Raw genomic sequence first — 18,161 nt, forward strand, 5'->3', positions numbered from 1 at the left:
TAATTTTTACGTTAACATGCATTTGAACCAACATTAATTGAACATGAATTAACAGGCAACAGTACTTCAAATTGCAAGATAATTTCCACTTTTTGACATTAATACAAGGGTACACTATCACAAGTATTACTCCTTAGAGACAAGTGGCACTGCTTGCAGTTCCAAAGTTTCATAACTCAGCTTTTCATATTTAATATTTCTCTGTTAATTATTTGATGGCCAAGTCATGTTCACTGACAGCCATATTGCATTGAGGTCCCCAGGGAAGCTCATTACCCTGACAGACCATCATCAGCCACATTCGTGACAGACCTGATGGCACAGACTGCCCAGAGACTCCATTAAAATGCCCTTTTAATCGACTCTGTCAGGCGGGCTTGTTGCATTAGGCAAAACTGAAGCAGTTGTACTAAAATGATTCAATTCGGCCTTCAGACTCAAACCCAACCTTTGGTCTTTCTGTGTCATTCAATGTTGCATGCAAACAGCTCTGTGCAAATGGATCTTCTCTGATCTCCCTTCTGCTTCAGCCTTAGTTTTCTGAAACTGTCCTTTCGGCCTAGTTACATGGCTTTTGTAACTTGCTTCCTGTTGGTACTGCTTCCAGTTCAAGGAACACTGAGTCACGTTAACTAGTGTTTCTTTATTTATTAAGGAGGTTACAGTTGATAACAGTCTAAGGATGGGGTGTAAGGTCATTTAGAAAGAGATGAGGAGAAATGTTTTCACCCAGAGAATGGTGAGCCTGAGAAACTCTCTGCTACAGAAAGCGGTTAGGGCCAAATCATTGAAGACTTTGAAGGAAGATGTAGATGTAGTTCTTATGAGTAAAGGTATCAAAAGGTATGTGAAGCAAGCAGAAACAAGAGTACTGGTTGGTTGATCAGCCATCATCCTATTGAATGGTAGAGCAGGCTCAAAGGGCCGAATGGCCTACTCCTGCTCCTATTTTCTGTGATTCTATGATTTTTTTTACAGTTGAAAGAAATTCTTAAAAATACTTGTTGTATATTCTTAAAACCAATGACAATTTCCACAGCCACTTTCATGGACTTACAATGTATTTTGCTTACTGTATTGCTTCTAGATCAAAGGTCATCAGAATATCGAACTAAATACAATTCAGATTGATCAAAACTTTAGGTTTGATGACATAAAATTTTGTTATGCAAGTGTAATAAGACAAATGAAATTAAGGTGCAGAAGGGAAGTTGAGGTTAAGACAGGTCATGGTCGAGTTGAAAAATGACTGAAGCACAAAGAGGCCTGGGAGTCCTCATTCAGGATTCTCTTAAGGTTAACATGCAGGATCAGTTAGCAGTTAGGAAGGCAAATGCAATGGTCATGTTCATTTTGAGAGGGCTAGAATACAAGAGCAGGGATGTACTGCTGAGGCTGTATGAGGCTTTGGCTTCACCACATTTGGAATAAGGAAGGATGTGTTGGTGTTCAGAGGAAGTCCAGAGGAGGTTTACAAAAATGATCCCAGGGCTGAAGGACTTCTCATACAAGGTCACTGGTTCTACAGTCCATGAAGAATTCAGTCTCATTGAAATTTACTGAGAGTCGCGGATAGAGTGGATACGGAGAAGATCTTTCCACTAGTAGGAGTGACCACGAGCCAAGGGCAGAGCCTCAGAGTGAGTGTGCGACCTTTTAGAAATGAGATGAGGAGGCATTTCTTCAGCCAGAGGGTGGTGCATGTGTGGAACTCATTGCCACAGAAGACTGTGGATCCAAGTCATTGAGTGTATTTAAGACAGAGATAGATAGTAAGGAGATCAAGGGTTACAGGTAGAAGGGAAGAGAATGGGGTTGAGAAACCTATCAGCCATGATTGAATGATAGAGCAAACTTCATGTGCTGAATGGCATAAATTAAGATGATCGTATGATCAAGTTTCAATTAGCTAAATTAAATCTACCAGTTCTTAAAGTTCTGTGGACTATTTTGGTCCCCATATATCTACAGACAACACTCAGGTCAAGAATGGGAATTTGCCTTTAAATTGGAAGAGGGTAGAATCAGTCACTAATATATCAGATGAAAAAAATGTAGCAGGCCCCTGATGTGCTTTAATGTCTGAGTCAGAACGAGATTAAGTCCTGGACTCCTTGAAAGTGATTAGTTAGAGTTTACGTACAGGATTAACCACATCCGTTCCACATTCATTTATAAAGCTTATTGCAGAATGCAGAAAGTCTGCTGAACTTGTTGCGAGCAGAGTAAACAGCTAAAGAAGAGTCAAAGCCAAGTAAAGTGTCAGATATGATAAATGTGCAGAATTTCCTTGTTGTTCAAGGTCCAGCAGAAATAACAGTGTATTATTTAACTTCTGCTTGATGAGCTGACTGCATTTACTGGAATCAGTCATGCGTAGACACACATTAACTTACATTGGAAAACTTCAAATGCCAGTCAACATAGCTTCAAAGTATGAGTAAATAAAGCATGTATAAACATTTATTTGACTTCCACACACATCATGTTGAAAGTGATCATAGCGTTCATAACAAAGTAAACATAGAAACAGGAGTAAAAATATCAAACAATTTATTTTTTTACTTACTCATAGGATGTAGGTATTGCTGGTTAAACCAGCATTTATTGCCCATCCCTAATTGTCTCAGAGGGCAATTAAGTGTTAATCATACAGCTGTGGTTCTGGAGTCACATGTAGGCTAGACCAGGTAAGGGCAACAGCTTCCTTCACCGAAGGATATTAGTGAACTAGGTGGTGTTTTCCTCCAGCATTCAATAAAGGGTTGCTGTTGCACCGCTATGGTGGCTCAATGGCTAGCATTACTGCCTCATAGCACTAGGGAGCCAGATTCAATTCCAGCCTTGGGTGATGGTCTCTGTGGACTTTGTACATTCTCCCACAGACCAAAGATGTGCAAGTTAGGGTGGATTGGCCATGCTAAATTGTCCAGGGATGTTCACGCTGGATGGATAGCAATAGGAAATGCAGGGTTACAGGCATGGTGGCAGGGTGGGATGCTCTTTGGAGGGTAGGTATGGGCTGAATGGCCTGTTTCCACTTTGTAGGCATTCTATGATTGGACAAATCAAACCAACAATGACATTGTGGAGGTTGCTTTTTCAGACCAATACATTAAGGAACCAACTCGAGGACGGGCTATTCTAGATAGGCTGCAATGCAATGAGAAAAGATTAATCAACAATCTTTTTATGCGGGTAACAGTATCGAGGCTACAACATCGGCTGTATCTACCTTGGACTCTGAGGTTTCTTCAAAGCTAGACGGAGGCTGTTCTGAGGGGCTGGGTATATTCTCCTCCCGCCCGTTTGTGAGGTAGCAGCTTTCACGTGCTTCACAGGTTTGTTCAGGACCCAGGACCTGACCTCAAGTCAACCTCGCCTCGTACCCGTGCAGGACCATGGTTTCGACACCAAACTTGGTCTCATGAAGCAAACTGTCTCTCTCGCTTTGAGGAGGCATGTGGCCAGTATTAGTGCTCCTGATGCCATGTCACCCTCACCTCCCAGGCCTAGAACTATCAGGTATAATCTGATAGTTCTCTATTCCTGTGAGGGTGAAGGGCAAGTTTGGCAGCAATAGGGAATCCTGGATGACAAGAGATATTGAGGGTTTGACAGCAAAAAAGGAGGTGTGGCTCAGATACAGTTAGTTGGGATTAAGGGAATTCCTGGAGGTATACAGGGAGTACAGGAGTTTACTGAAGAAGGAAATCAGGAAGGCGAAAAGAGGGCACATGATAACCTTGGCTGAGAAGATTAGTATGAATCCAAAGAGTTTCTTTTCGTATATTAAAGGAAAAAGAGAGAGAATAGGACCCCTCAAGAACCAAAGTGAACATGTATGTGTAGAACTGCAAAAGATGGGCGAGGTTCGCAATGAATATTTCTCCTCTGTGATTACCATGGAGAAAGATATGGGAACTTTGGGAAGCGAGCGGTGATATCTTGGGGACAATCCATATCACAGGAGAGAGGGTGTTGGATGTATTAGAATGTATGAAGGATAAATCTCCTGCTCCTGACGAGATAGACCCAAGAAGACTGCAAAAGGCTAGAGAAATAATTGTGGGGACCCTGGCAGCTATTTTTGTATCATCGTAAGCCAGAGGTGAGGTCCCAGAAGACTGGACGGTAGTAAATGTTGTGCCCTTATTCAAAGAAGGGCTGCAAAAGAAATCCTGGGAACCATAGACTAATAAACTTAACATGTATAGTGAGTAACTTACTTGAGAATGTGCTGAGGGATAAGATATTCATGCATTTGGGAAGACAGAGTTTGATTAGCAGTAGTCTGCATGGCTTTGTGAGTGGGAGATCATGCCTCACAAATTTGTTCCAGTTCTTTGATGAAGTGACTAGGAGGTTGACGCGGGCAGGGCAGTAGATGTAGTCTATATGGATTTCAGTAAGGCTTTTAATAAGGTTCCACATGGTAGGCTGCACTGGAAGGTTAAATCTCTTGGAGTGCAGGGCAAACTGGCAAATTGGATACACAATTGGCTTGATGGTAGGAAGCAGAGGGTAATATTGGATGGATGCTTGTGAGACTGGAGGCGTGTGACTGATGGTGTGCCTCTGGGGTTGGTGCTGGGCCGATTGATATTTGTTGTCTATGTCAATGATTTGGATGAGAATGTGCAAGGCATGTTTAATAAGTTTGCAGATGACACTAAAATGGGCATTATCATGGACAGTGAGGAAGGTTCTCAGAAATTGCAACAGGACCTTGAAGCTGGGGAAGTGGGCTGAGAAATGGCAAATGGAGTTTAATATGGATAAGTGAGGTCTTGCAATTTGGAAAATCAAATCAAGGTAGGAGTTTCCTGGTGAATGGTAGAACCTTAAGGAGTGTCATAGAACAGAGGGATCTTGGAGTTCAGGTTCATAGTTCTCTAAAAGTGGAGTCATAGGTAAACAGGGCAATGAAGAAGGCGTTTGGCATCCTAGCCTTCATCGGTCAAGGCATTGAGTATAGAAGTTGGAAAGTTATTTTGCAGTTATATGGGATGTTTACGGCTCCTCGGATGCTGCCTGAACTGCTGTGCTCTTCCAGCACCACTAATCCAGGGATGTTGGTGAGGTCATACTTGGAATATTGTGTTCAGTTTGGTCACCTTCTTATAGGGAGGATGTTATTAAACTGGAAAGAGTGCAGAAGAAATCTACAATGATGTTGTCTCGACGCAATGGTCTCAGTTTTAGGGAGAGGTTGGACAAGCTAGGACATTTTTCTTTAGAGCATAGGAGACTGTGGGGGACCTTATGAAGGGGTAGAGGATCATGAGAGGCATGGATAGTGTGAATGCACTCAGGCTTTTTCCCAGGGTTAGGGAATCGAGGACTAGAGGGCATCAGTTTAAGTTTAGAGGGGAAAGAATAAAAGGGAACCTGAGGGGCAACTGTTTACACAGAGGGTGGTACGCATATGGAATAAGCTGCCAGTGGAAGTCGTTGAAGCAGATACACGAACAACATTTGAAAGGTTTTTGGCCAAATACATGGATAGGAAAGGATGAGAAGGATATGGGCCAAGTGCAGGGAAATGGGGGTAGTTTGGTTGGCATTGACCAGTTTGGGCTGAAGGGCCTGTCTCCAAGCTGTAGGACTCTATGACTCTATAACCTGGTGTGAGCCTTCTTAACATCAGTGACTGTGCTGAAGCTATCTCTGTGGTTGTGTGAAGGATTGGCCTCTAATCAAATAGGAACTGGGACAATACAAGTCAAGCTGTAGACTGCATCTTTAAGCCTTCCTTCAATGTTTGGACCATTCTTTCTGCCATATCATTGGAAGATGGATAGTATGGAACTGTCCACATTTTAAAGGCAGGATTGATCTCAAGATTCAGTTTAATAGGTATCGAGGAGTCAGACTAGATTTTTAAACTTCTAACCTTTCCTGAATAACTATTAGTTTAACTGAAGCAGATCACCTCCGACTTTGACAGGTTCATTTGGAGGGTTCCAGACACAGAGGAATTGTCTATCCTCATTAGTGGTGCTGGAAGAGCACAGCAGTTCAGGCAGCATCCGAGGAGCAGTAAAAGCGATGTTTCGGGCAAAAGCCCTTCATCAGGAATAAAGGCAGAGAGCCTGAAGCGTGGAGAGATAAGCTAGAGGAGGGTGGGGGTGGGGAGAAAGTAGCATAGACCTGGGAGTTGCAGTGAGAGAGGGACTCCCTGAGATTCTTGTAGAGAGAGGAGGAAAACTTCTTCAAGACAGGCATCCTTGCAAGAGGACTCGCAGTAGGGTTAAAATCAACCAGGTAAAAACAATGACTGCAGATGCTGGAAACCAGGTTCTGGATTAGTGGTGCTGGAAGAGCACAGCAGTTCAGGCAGCATCCGAGGAGCAGTAAAATCGACGTTTCAGGCAAAAGCCTTTCATCAGGAATAAAGGCAGAGAGCCTGAAGCGTGGAGAGATAAGCTAGAGGAATCCTCAGTTCGCTAGACAATTCCTAAGTAGTATATTGTGTCTTGAAATCCGTGTGGTTCTAATATATAATTCCAGTCTACACTGTGTCAATGACGAACTGGTCATCAAAGTATTTGGGCCTTTGTAACCTGAATATAGACTGTAACATAGACTTTAGACTGTTCAGGTTTGATGAAGAGTCGAGTGGACACGAAACATTAGCTTGTTCTCTCTCCATGGAAGCTGCCTGACCTGCTGTGATCTCTAGCATTTGTTGTTTTCAGTATTGACTGTAATGCTGGAGCTAGTTAATCTCTCAGTTATGTTAAATATCAGATTTTAAATCCCTTGTGATATAGCTTTTCCCCCCTCACTATATTTTTGGAAAGACAGTGACTCATTGGTTAGCACTGCTGCCTCACAGCTCCACAGACTTGCTTCAGTTGCAGCTTCGGGCAGCTCTCTGTGTGGAGTTCTCCCCAATTCTGCGTGGGCTTCCTACTTTCAAAGCCAACATCACTTCAAGAGTTTTCATCTTCATATCATCACGCACACAATACAAATGATCATGATTGTAGCACTTATAATAATTGTGATGTTCAATTGCATCAGTGTCAATGGGTTGTTGTTGTATGATGCGGTGGTTGTATCCATTTGATTGAAGATTCACTCACATCAAAGGAGAGAAAGGGAAAAACAAAAGAGATGTGTGAGTCATGGTCTATTAATTGGAAAGAAAGGCAGAAAGCTAAAGCTTCATCCTTCAGGTTCTGGTGACACAGTGGTAATGTCACGAGGCTAATAATTCAAACGAATGCTCTGTGACATAAGTACAAAGCTGACCATAGGATGTGGCAAAATTGGAATTCAACAAAATCTGGAGTTGAAAACTGAGCTCAGTGATGACCTTGTTAGCACCATTGCTGTAAAAACTAGTCTAGTGAACTGGTTTGAGGCTGATTCTGGGTACATAAGGAGTGTTTCATAGGGAGAGGGTAAACAGGATGGACTTTACTCATTTGGAATTGGAATTTATAATGGCATATGCAGGGTTCTTAAGAGGCTGGATGGGACAAATATAAACAGGTTACTTCCACATGTGAGACAGTCTAGGACTAAAGGGCATAACGTCAGAATAAAGGGTCACACATTTAAGATAGAGATGAGGAGGAATTTCTTTTCCCTCAGAACGCAGTGAATCCATGGAAGTCTTTACCATTGAGGGCTGCTAAGGTTGGTCATTATGTATACTCAAGGCTAAGATAGATTTTTAATCACTAAGGGAATCAAGGGACAAAAACAGAAGTTGCTGGAAAAGATCAGCAGGTGTGGCAGCATCTGTGAGGAAATATCAGAGTTAATGTTTCAGGTTCGGTGACCCTCAGAACTTGAGAGAATCAATGGATCTGGGGGAGAAAGCACGAAAGTGGGGTTAAGGGTTATCAGATCAGTAGGGAGACAGTGAGGTCTGTAGATGCTGGAGATCAGAGATGAGAGTGTGTTGCTGGAAAAGCACAGCAGGTCAGGCAGCATCCGAGGAGCAGGAAAATCAATGTTTCAGGCCAGAGTCCTTCAGGAAGGTGCTTTTCCAGCAACACACTCTCAACAGTTATCAGAAAGGTAGAAAAGACTCAATGGGCTGAATGGCCTACCTTTGCTTTTATGTTTTATGGTCTCATGGTTTCACTAATGCCCTTTAGGGAAGGTTATGTGTGAACATTACTTGATCTGGGGTGCATGTGACTCTTAACTGTCCTGTGGGCAATTACGGATAACCAGTTATATTAGCCTAACCAGCGATGCCCATATCACAGAGATGTACAGCACAGAAAGACACCCTTCAGTCCAAATCGTCCAAACTGACCAGGTACCTAAAATTAATCTCATCCTATTAACCAGCATTTAGCCCATATTCCTCTAAACCCTTCCTATTCATGCATGCCCAGGAATCAAAAGAAAACTGTTGTGCACTGTACTGCAAATGATAAGGAAAACAAGAGGAAATATCAATCCTCATTTAATTCTGAGGCCTCCTCTGGTCTGCAGCAAGAAATAGCGATAGAGGATTAATGAGGCTTTTCAGTCCTTCAAACCTGTTCCACCATGTTTTGAGTTCATGGCAGATCTGTATCTGACATCTAAGGCTTGAAATTTACAACTTATTGAGCAATCTTCAACTTCTCTCAAACAGTAATTCAATTCAATTCTTCCTCTGCATCTAAATAGACTATAAGAGGCAGCTTAGGTTAATAAATTAAGCATCACATATGGACAACGAATTCTTCATGGTCAACTCCATGGAGGTTTAGCTAATAATGTCAATACTAAATGTGCTGCTGGACAGTGAATTAGCTGCACTCACTGGCCTTGTGGAGCTAAGAATTTTATTTGTCCTTTGCAGGCAAGAAGAAGTCAAAATTTAAAACCTTCAAAAACTTTTTTGCCAAGAAGAAGAGGAAAGATCCAGCAGCCCCCAGAGGAGAGAGCAGTCTTAAACCGTGTCAATCAAGCAGTGATGTCAACCTTCCGGAACTTTCCACAGCATTGCCTAACTCTGAGGCAGGGTAAGAGAATACAAGAAGGCAGCTCATTGATATGTTAACTTTCGCAACCATATTAAGCAAGGTTATGAAGGATTATCGAGGATGTGCAGGAATGTAGAGTTGACTTTAAAATCAGATCATCTATGATCTGAATCAATGGCAGAGCAATCTCAAAGGGCCGAATGGCCTACTCTTGTTGCTTTTTTGTTTTAACCAAGCCACAGGCAAAACCCAGGAGCAGGTAAACCAATGATTCCAGTTATTAGAAGATTTTATCTGTCAAAAACAACTGTTCCAAGGTTCAAAACCTGCACAACCCAACACCTGCCATGAATTTTAGCGTTGCGTGTAATTCTAAAGTTTAAATAAGTAAATGCTAATCTACAAATTATCCAAACCAGAAAAGATTTTTAAAAAGACTATCTGCTGCAAATAATTTCCCTGTTCACTCTTCAACAAACTCAATATCATTTTTATTGTCATAAATATTGATCCATCAGCTCAGTTTGGAATAGATTCTTCCATTTTGTATTGGTGTTTGTGAGCAGGTGATGATAGTGAAATTATATTTCCTAATTCTATCACTGAAAAGTGTATAAAATACATTAAAAGAGCTCAAGTAGCAGTGTCCCTACCACAGGGTTAGAAGTTCTGGATCCAAGTTCCACCTGCCACATAAGTGTGCTGTGATATGTCTGAATAGGTCACTAATAGAACGCATTAACATACTGGAACATGAAAACGCTTTACCCTCCAAAAAATGCAAAGGCTTTCAGCTGCTGGAAATTTCTGACATAAATGACAGAAACACTCTGTAGGTCAGGCAGTGTCTGTGCAGAGAGAAACAGGTCTGTGTTCAGGGTGTGCACCTGAAGCAGTTCTGATAAAAGGTCATCGAAATGAAACTTTCTCAGTTGACGGATTTTGCCTGATCTGCTTTGAGTTTCTAGCATTTTCTGTTTTTCATTTAAATTGCATCCAATTCCCATCCTCTTCTCAAAGTAAATAGAGATTCTTGAATTGAAAAAACAATCCAATCAACCAACTGCATCAATGTAGCAACTTTAATGGAATGAAATATCCCAGAACTTTATACAGCAATTTGATGAATCTCGTTGGATTTTGAAGGGGTTTGACAGGATAAATACTGAGAGGATGTTTCGCCTCATGGGAGAGTCTAGAACCAGAGGGTATAGTCTCAGAATAAAGGGGCACTAATTTAAGACTGAGATGAGATGGAATTTCTTCTCTTGGGATTGTGAGTCCTTGAAACTCCTTGCCACTGAGAGCTGTGGGGGCAGAGTCCTTGTGTATGTTTAAGGCCGGGATAGATCAGTTGGGAAATCAAGGGTAGTGGGGAAAGGGCAGGAAAGTAGATGTGAGGAATGTCAGATCAGCCATGATTCTATTGAATATCAGGAGAGGTTCAAGGGGCTGAATGGCCTACTCCTGTTCCTACTTCTTTTTACCTTATAAAGAGATATTTCAGCAAATGACTAAAATCTTAGTCAAAAGAGGTAGGTTATGGAATCACAGAGTCATACAGCAGACAAACAGACCCCTCATTCCAACCAGTCCATGTCAAACATAATCCCAAACTAAACCAGTCCCACCTGCCTGCTCCTGGTCCATATCCCTCCAAACATTTTAAACATTGTAATTATGCCCCCATACACCACTTACTGCATTCCACATGTGAACCACCCTCTGTGTAAAATATATAGCCCTTATGTCTTTCTTAAATCTCACTCCTCTCACCTTAAAAATGTGATCCCCCTAGTCTTGAAATCTCCCATCCCAGGAAAAAGACGCCTACAATTAAACCTATCCATACCCCTCATTATTTTATAAACTTCTATAACATTGCCTCTTAACCTTCTGTGCTTCAATGAGAAAAGTCCCAGCTTATCCAGCCTTTCTTTCTAACTCAAACCTTCCATACGTTTTAGGGAGTGTCTTTTAAAACAGAAAACAGAAGAGTATAGAAGTTGGCAGCGTGGGTGAGTTCCAAAGCTTGGGGTCTTGATAGCCAAGGACACAGCCACCAATGGAGCAATTCAGATCCGGAATGCTCAAGAGGGCCAGAACTATAGGAACGTAGGTAGCTTGGAGGCTTGTGAGGCTGGAGACGACAACAGAGCCCGAGCAGGATGAAGCCAAAGAAGAATTCACAAACAAGGGTGGGGATTTTAGAATGCAAGCAATGCTTAACATTGAACCAGTGAACTCATAAGTAATTTGGTGTGGGCTTAGACTGAGCAGCAGCGTTTTAGAGCAAGTCAATTTTTGAGCATTCCTTCTCCCCATTCCCATCATCAACTCTTGGGATCTGAAGTTGCATTCAGATTTATTCATATCAAGGAACAAAGACATGTTCTTTGAAAACCTTCCCTTGATCACTTTAATCAAGAATATTATTCTTCAGAATTTTCTTTAGTTTTTTTTGTTTGTTTAGCTAACTTTGTCTTACATCAATCGGACCCCATTTCTAGGTTTTACCCTAAATTACTACAGAATTGTAGAGGGCCATTCAGCCAATTATTACGTGTACCAACACTTTCAAAGAGCTATCCAACTATTCTTTCCCCACAGCCTTGCAAATATTTTGCCCTTCAAGTGGCTATCAATTCCTATTTTGGAAGTTGCTATTGAATTTTCTTTCACCAATCTTTCAGACAGCGCATTCCAGGTCATAACAACTCATTATGTAAAAACAAAGTTTCCTTCCATCACTATGCTTTTCTTGCCAATCATTTTAAATCCATTTCATGTGGTCGCCACCCTATTCTAACCTGAAAACTATTTTTCCTTATTTACTTGACCAAAAACTTTCATGACCTTGAATACCAATATCACACTTTCCCTTAGCTTTCTCTTCTGCAAGGGCATAGAGATATACTATTTCCCAGTCAGGACAGGATGGTGTGTGGCTTGGAAAGAAACATGCAGCTTTCCCCTCTCCTTCTGCCATTGACCTTCAACATGCTACAGGTCTGCGTTGGTTTGGGAAGTGCTTTCCTGGGTGAGTTACTGCAGTGCATCTGATATATGGTACATGCTGTTGCTGCTGAGCAATGATGATGCAGGAAGTCAGTGCGAAAGACGTGAATGGAGTGCTGACCTAGCAGGCTCTTTCAATGTGAATGCTTTGTTAGAGCTGCACATAATCTGGAAAAGAGGAAATTATTCCATCACACTCCTGGCTTGTTCCTTGTAAACGGGAAATCGGAGGGCTGAGTGAGATTGTTATTAATTTATGCATAACTCCCATTCTTAACATCCCTGCCTAATAAAAATGGCATCAATTTCTTTCAGAGTACAAAGCATTGTTAGTGAGCTTTTGGAACAATCACGCAACCTGTAAACCCATATTGTTTGTCCATTATTTTGTTTCATTTATCATATTTTAAATGAATGTGAATGTTCAAATAGTGAAAAGGATACTGCATGGGATCTCGAGTTATTCATTTGCTAATATGTCGGTACCTAGGTATGCAGAAAAAGGAACATATGTGAAAATTATTACTGAATGGAAATTAGTTCTTACTTCCTGCTATGGTGCCAGTAGAACCTTGATAACAGTGAAGAAAAACGATTAGGCGAAAACAATCTACTAATGTGCTTTTCCTTCCTTATAGGTAATACATAATAATCTGTGGTGTTATATCAGTTAATATTTATTATTTCAGCTCTCAAAGTAGCATTGGAAACAGAGCTGTGTCACATGACAGCATTTTCATTCCGGAAGTTTCCATCTCCAGCTCTGCACCGGTCAGAGTGATGTCTCAGGAAAATATGCCTGGGAGGGTGAAAGCTTTGCAGGTCAGTGACAGTAACCATGGCATATTCATCCACATTACTGACTAGGGGAAAAGTTCAGAAAAGCTGTTCGACATTAAAAAAAAAGGTGCTGTGAAATAGTCCTGACTGACTCTTCTAATCTGTTCCGCCTCTCTGAGGAGCCATGTAAGCATTAGGGAGTGGCAGTATTTATTAGCTGTGGCTCCATTGTTTTTGAATCCTCATTCTGAGTGAAAGGTTTGGATATTCAAATCTAACTTCAGTGCAAAATTTAATAGTGAAGCTCCACTGCAGTGCTGACTACGTGCTGCTCTGTCAGAGATGCTGTCTTTCAAATACAAGGTTAAAATGAAGCCCATTCTGCCCTCTTGGTCTAATTTTTGAAAACTTCTATGGCACTATTTCAAATAAGAGCAATTGAATTATCTCGGTATTCTGGCTAATAATTATCCTCCAATCAACATCACCAAAAAAACCACATCATCTGGTCATTATCCCATCCTACTTACTGTGTGCAAATTGGCTGTTGCATTTCCTCCATTTTTACTTGGACGATAATTCAAACGTACTTCATGGGCTCTGAGATGTTTCAGGACACTGTGGGAGGTGCTGCATAAATGCAAACCTTGGTGTTTTTCAAAACCCAATAAGGATAAAGAAAACACAGATGGAATTTCATGGGGCCACCCCAGGTTGGGAAAGTGGAATTCTGGTAAATGCGAAATACTGAAAATACTGGACATCTGAAACAAACACGGCGAACGATGGAGAAACTCAGCAGGCCGATGGCATCTGTGGAGGAGAATCAGAGTTAACCTTTTGAGTCTGGGAGAACCCACCAACAGAAGGCCAGCATGGTGGCTCAGTGGTTAATACTACTGCCACATAACATTAGGGACCCGGGTTCAATTCCAGCCTCGGACAGACTATCTGTGTGGAGCTTGCACATTCTCCCGGGTCTACATGCATTTCCTCCATGTGCTCTGGTTTCCTCTAACAACGCGTAGGTTAGGTGGATTGGCCATGCTAAATTACCCACAGTGTCTAGTGATGTGCAGGCTGAGTCATAGAGATGTACAACATGGAAACACACCCTTCCGTCCAATTCGTCCATGCCAACCAGATATCCCAACTCCATGTAGTCCCACCTGCCAGCACTCAGCTCATATCCCTCCAAACCTTTCCTATTCACATAGCCATCCAGATGCCTTTTAAATGTGGATCAGCCATGGGAAATACAGGGTTACAGGAATGGGGAGATGGAGGATCAGAGGATCAGTGTGGACTTGATGGATTGAATGGCCTGCTTCTACACTGTAGGGATTCTGTGAACTCTTCTGAACATGCTGGTGGGCTCATGGACTCAGGGGCATGTCTCCATTAGCACCATCCCAACTGGGATTTTACAGGTTTGGGGGGCGGTGTGGGGGTGGGGGTGGGGCGGTGGGGGTGTAGCTTGAAATGCATGAGGGAAGATATTGGGTTGGCCACAAGCCCCATCACCCAATTGAGTGCCTCATCCCACTTGATTTAAAGGTAGGCTGGGTGAAGCCAGTGCTCCAATGCTGGCTGGCAGGTTGAACGCTGCTGGCTGTTGATCAGTTAAAAGGAAACATGAATGTCCGATTTCATTGCTGAATGCCACCTTCTTGGTGTACCTGCAGTACCATCAGTGGCCACTATTCCAATTGGTTCTGCCTGTGTGTAGACCTTCCGGTCTCCCAACAGCTCTGTAAGAGTCATAGAGATGTACAGCATAGAATCAGTCCAACTCGTCCATGCCGACCAGCTATCCTAACCTAATCTAGTCCCAGTTGCCAGTAGTTGGCCCATGTCCCTCTAAACCCTTCCTATTCATATACCCATCCAGATGCCTTTTAAATGCTGTAATTGTACCAGCCCCCACCACTTCCTCTGGCAGCTCATTCCAAACATGCACCTGTCTGTGTGAAAAAGTTGCCCCTTAGGCCTCTTTTATATCTTTCCCCTCTCGCCCTAAACCTATGCCCTCTAGTTCTGGACTCCCCGACCCCTGGGAAAAGACCTTGTCTTTTTATTCTATCCATGCCCCTTATGATTTTATAAACTTCTATAAGGTCACCCCTTAGCCTCCAACGCTTCAGGGAAAACAGTCCCAGTCTATTCAGCCTCTCCCTGTAGCTCAAATCCTCCAACCCTGGCAACATCCTTGTAAATCTTTTCTGAACCCTTTCAAGTTTCATAGCATCCTTCTGATAGAAAGGAGATCAGAATTGCACACTCTATTCCAAAAGTGGCCTAACCAATGTTCTGTACAGCTGCAACATGATCCCCCAAAACTTATACTCAATGCTCTGACCAATAAAGGAAAGCATGCCAAACATCTTCTTCACCATTCGATTTACCTGCTTTCAAGGAGCTATGAACCTGCAGTCCGAGGTCTCTTTGATCAGCAACACTCCCCAGGACCTTCTCATAAAGTGTATAAGTCCTGCTAAGATTTGCCTTTCCAAAATGCAGCACCTCACATTTATCTAAATTAAACTCCATCTGCCACTCCTAAGCCCATTGGCCTATCTGATCAAGATCCCATTGTTCTCTAAGGAAACTATCTTCACTGTCAACTACACCTCCAATATTGGTGTCATCTGCAAACTTATGTACCTCTTATACTCGCATCGAAATCATTTATACAAATGATGAAAAGTAGCGGACCCAGCACCGATCCTTCTGGCACTCCACTGGTCACAGAGCTCTAGTCTGAAAAGCAACCCTCCACTACTACCCTCTGTCTTCCAACTTTGAGTCAGTTCTGTGTCCAAGTAGTGAGTTCCCCCTGTATTCCATGAGATCTAACCTTGCTAACCAATCTACCATGAGGAACCTTGTCGAACGCCTTATGGAAGTCCGTATAGATCACATTCACATCTCTGCCCTCATCAATCCTCTTTGTTACTTCTTCAAACAACTCAAACAAGTTTGTGAGACATGATTTCCCATACACATAGCCATGCTGACAATCCCTAATAAGTCCTTGCCTTTCCAAATACATGTACATCCTGTCCCTCAGGATTCCTTCCAACAACATGCCCACCACCGATGGCAGGCTCACTGGTCTATAGTTCCCCAGCTTTTCCTTAACACCTTTCTTAAATAATGTCACCATGTTAGCCAGTCAAAGAGGATGGTGCTGGAAAAGCACAGCAGATCAGGCAGCATCCAAGGAGCAGTTGAGTCAACGTTTTGGGATAGGCCCTTCACCAGGAATGTGGAGGGGCAGGTGGTCTGAGAGATAAATAGTGGGGTGTTGCTGCCACAGAAGGTGTAAAAGTTGAACCAACACCTTCCCCCCCACCTCTATTCAAGGCCAAAAAGGATCTTTTCATATCCAGCAGAAATTTTCCTGAACATCTGCCCACCTCATCTACTGTGTCTGTTGCTCTCGATGCGGTTTCCTCTATATTGGGAAGACAGGACGCCAACTCGTGGAATTTTTCAGGGAACATCTCTGAAACACACACACCAAACAATCCCACCACCCTGTGGCCAACCACTTCAACTGCCCCTCCCACTCCCCCAAGGACATGCAAGTCCTGGGCCTCCTCTGCTGCCAAATCCTTGTCACCCGCCAACTGGAGGAAGAACGCCTCATCTTCCGCCTTGGGACTGTTCAACCACACGGCATCAACATCAAATTCACTAGTTTCCAAATCTCCCCTCTGCCCACTTCATCCCAGTTCCAACCCTCCTACTTGGCACTACCCTTTTGAGGAGAAAGTGAGGTCTGCAGATGCTGGAGTATCAGAGCTGAAAATGTGTTGCTGGAAAAGCGCAGCAGGTCAGGCAGCATCCAAGGAACAGGAAATTCGACGTTTCGGCATAAGCCCTTCATCAGGTCCACAAACCTGACTGCCCCGGCCGACCCATTGTTTCAGCCTGCTCCTGCCCCACCGAACAAATCTCTGCATACCTCGACATGGTCCTGTCCCCCTTAGTCCAAGAACTCCCCACCTATATTCGGGACACCACCCATGCCCTCCACCTCCATGATTTTTGCTTCCCCGGTCCCCAATGCCTTATCTTCACAATGGACATCCATTCCCTGTACACCTCCATCCCCCATCACGAAGGACTCAAAGCCCTCCGTTTCTTCCCTTCCACTACCCTTTGACCTGGCTGACCTCTCTGTCTTCCTTCCCATCTATCCACTCCACGCTCCACCTTGACCTATCACAATTATCCCCCACCTACATCCCCCATTGCCTTCCCAGCTACCTTCCCTACAGCCCCACTCCCATTGTCCTATTTATTTCCCAGCCCCTTCCACATTCCCGATGAAGGGATTATGCCTGAAACGTTGATTCTCCTGCTCCTCGGATGCTGCCTGACCTGCTGTGCTTTTCCAGCACCACACTTTTCAACTCTGACTCTCCAGTATCTGCAGTCCCCACTTCCTCTTTGGTAGCTCTGTAAGACAGGTCAGCACCTTGGAGCAGGAAGGAAGACATACATCCTCCTGATTAAACAGCTGTTACCAAATAAAAGTAAAGTGAGGCATGCTGGGAGGTAGAAGAGAGCCTGTTTTGGTTTTAAACACAAGTATCATATAGCCAACAATGCAGAATATTTCCAATTCTGAAGGATTAGAGTGGAATTAGACTTAGACTGACATTTCTCTAAACTCAGAGACAAGGAGGTCACCAACTGAACCACACTATTGCTGTAAGTATACGTTCAAAATAATTATTATGCTTCTTCCATTAAAAATAAAGATCAAAGGAACATCAAAACTTCTATCTTTAGGGAACTTATGAAGAGGCGTAAAGCTGAAATTCAATAATTTGTTTCTCCTGTCATTTGCTCCAAATTCAAGATCTCATTGCTGTCATTTGGCTATTTATATCTGCAGTTTGACTGGACAGCATTACTGAAAGCAAATATAAAATGCTGCCTGTATCTAAAATTGCAACTTCAAACTGCAGTTATTCAAAGAGAGAGAGAGACAGACAGACAGACAGATAGACACTCGCAAGAACAGAGTAAGACAAAATAAGTTTGTTTACTCTGAAACATGATTCCCCATCATATCCCACCAGCCACAAGGTTCCTGTGGGGTCTACGATTTGGGACTGGGTGTGTCAGTGGATGTTGTGGTATGGGGGTGGAGAGGTTGGTACAATCTGACCATTGTGAGAATGTGGTAGGGCAGCTCTTTGATTATTATTCATTTGTAGAGACCATGATGCAGAATAATCTGTCCAGAACAATTAGTGGTAGTTAAGGAAGGACATCACTTGTGGGGGAGTCCCGAACTACTAATTGGGTGGGAATCTGTGATAGTCATCGAGAAACCCATCAAAGGATTCAAGAGGAACTTCTTTACACAGGAAGCCACTACCACAAGGAGTGTTTGTGGGGAAT

The 18,161-nt window shown here is 42.9% G+C and overlaps 1 protein-coding gene across 2 annotated transcripts in view; it reads left to right on the forward strand.

Moving 5' to 3' along the window:
- Positions 1–18,161, forward strand: part of zgc:66433 (uncharacterized protein LOC321250 homolog) — a 198,590-nt gene that overhangs the window by 126,179 nt on the left and 54,250 nt on the right. For both annotated transcript variants that reach the window (XM_060832406.1, XM_060832405.1), the window contains exons 3-4: positions 8,819–8,981; positions 12,650–12,782. In XM_060832406.1, coding sequence (XP_060688389.1) covers positions 8,819–8,981; positions 12,650–12,782 — 296 coding nt within the window. The remainder of the gene's footprint in view (positions 1–8,818; positions 8,982–12,649; positions 12,783–18,161) is intronic.

The sequence above is a fragment of the Hemiscyllium ocellatum genome, chromosome 11 (genome assembly GCF_020745735.1).
Source record: "Hemiscyllium ocellatum isolate sHemOce1 chromosome 11, sHemOce1.pat.X.cur, whole genome shotgun sequence".
In the NCBI taxonomy this organism is placed as follows: Eukaryota; Metazoa; Chordata; class Chondrichthyes; order Orectolobiformes; family Hemiscylliidae; genus Hemiscyllium; species Hemiscyllium ocellatum.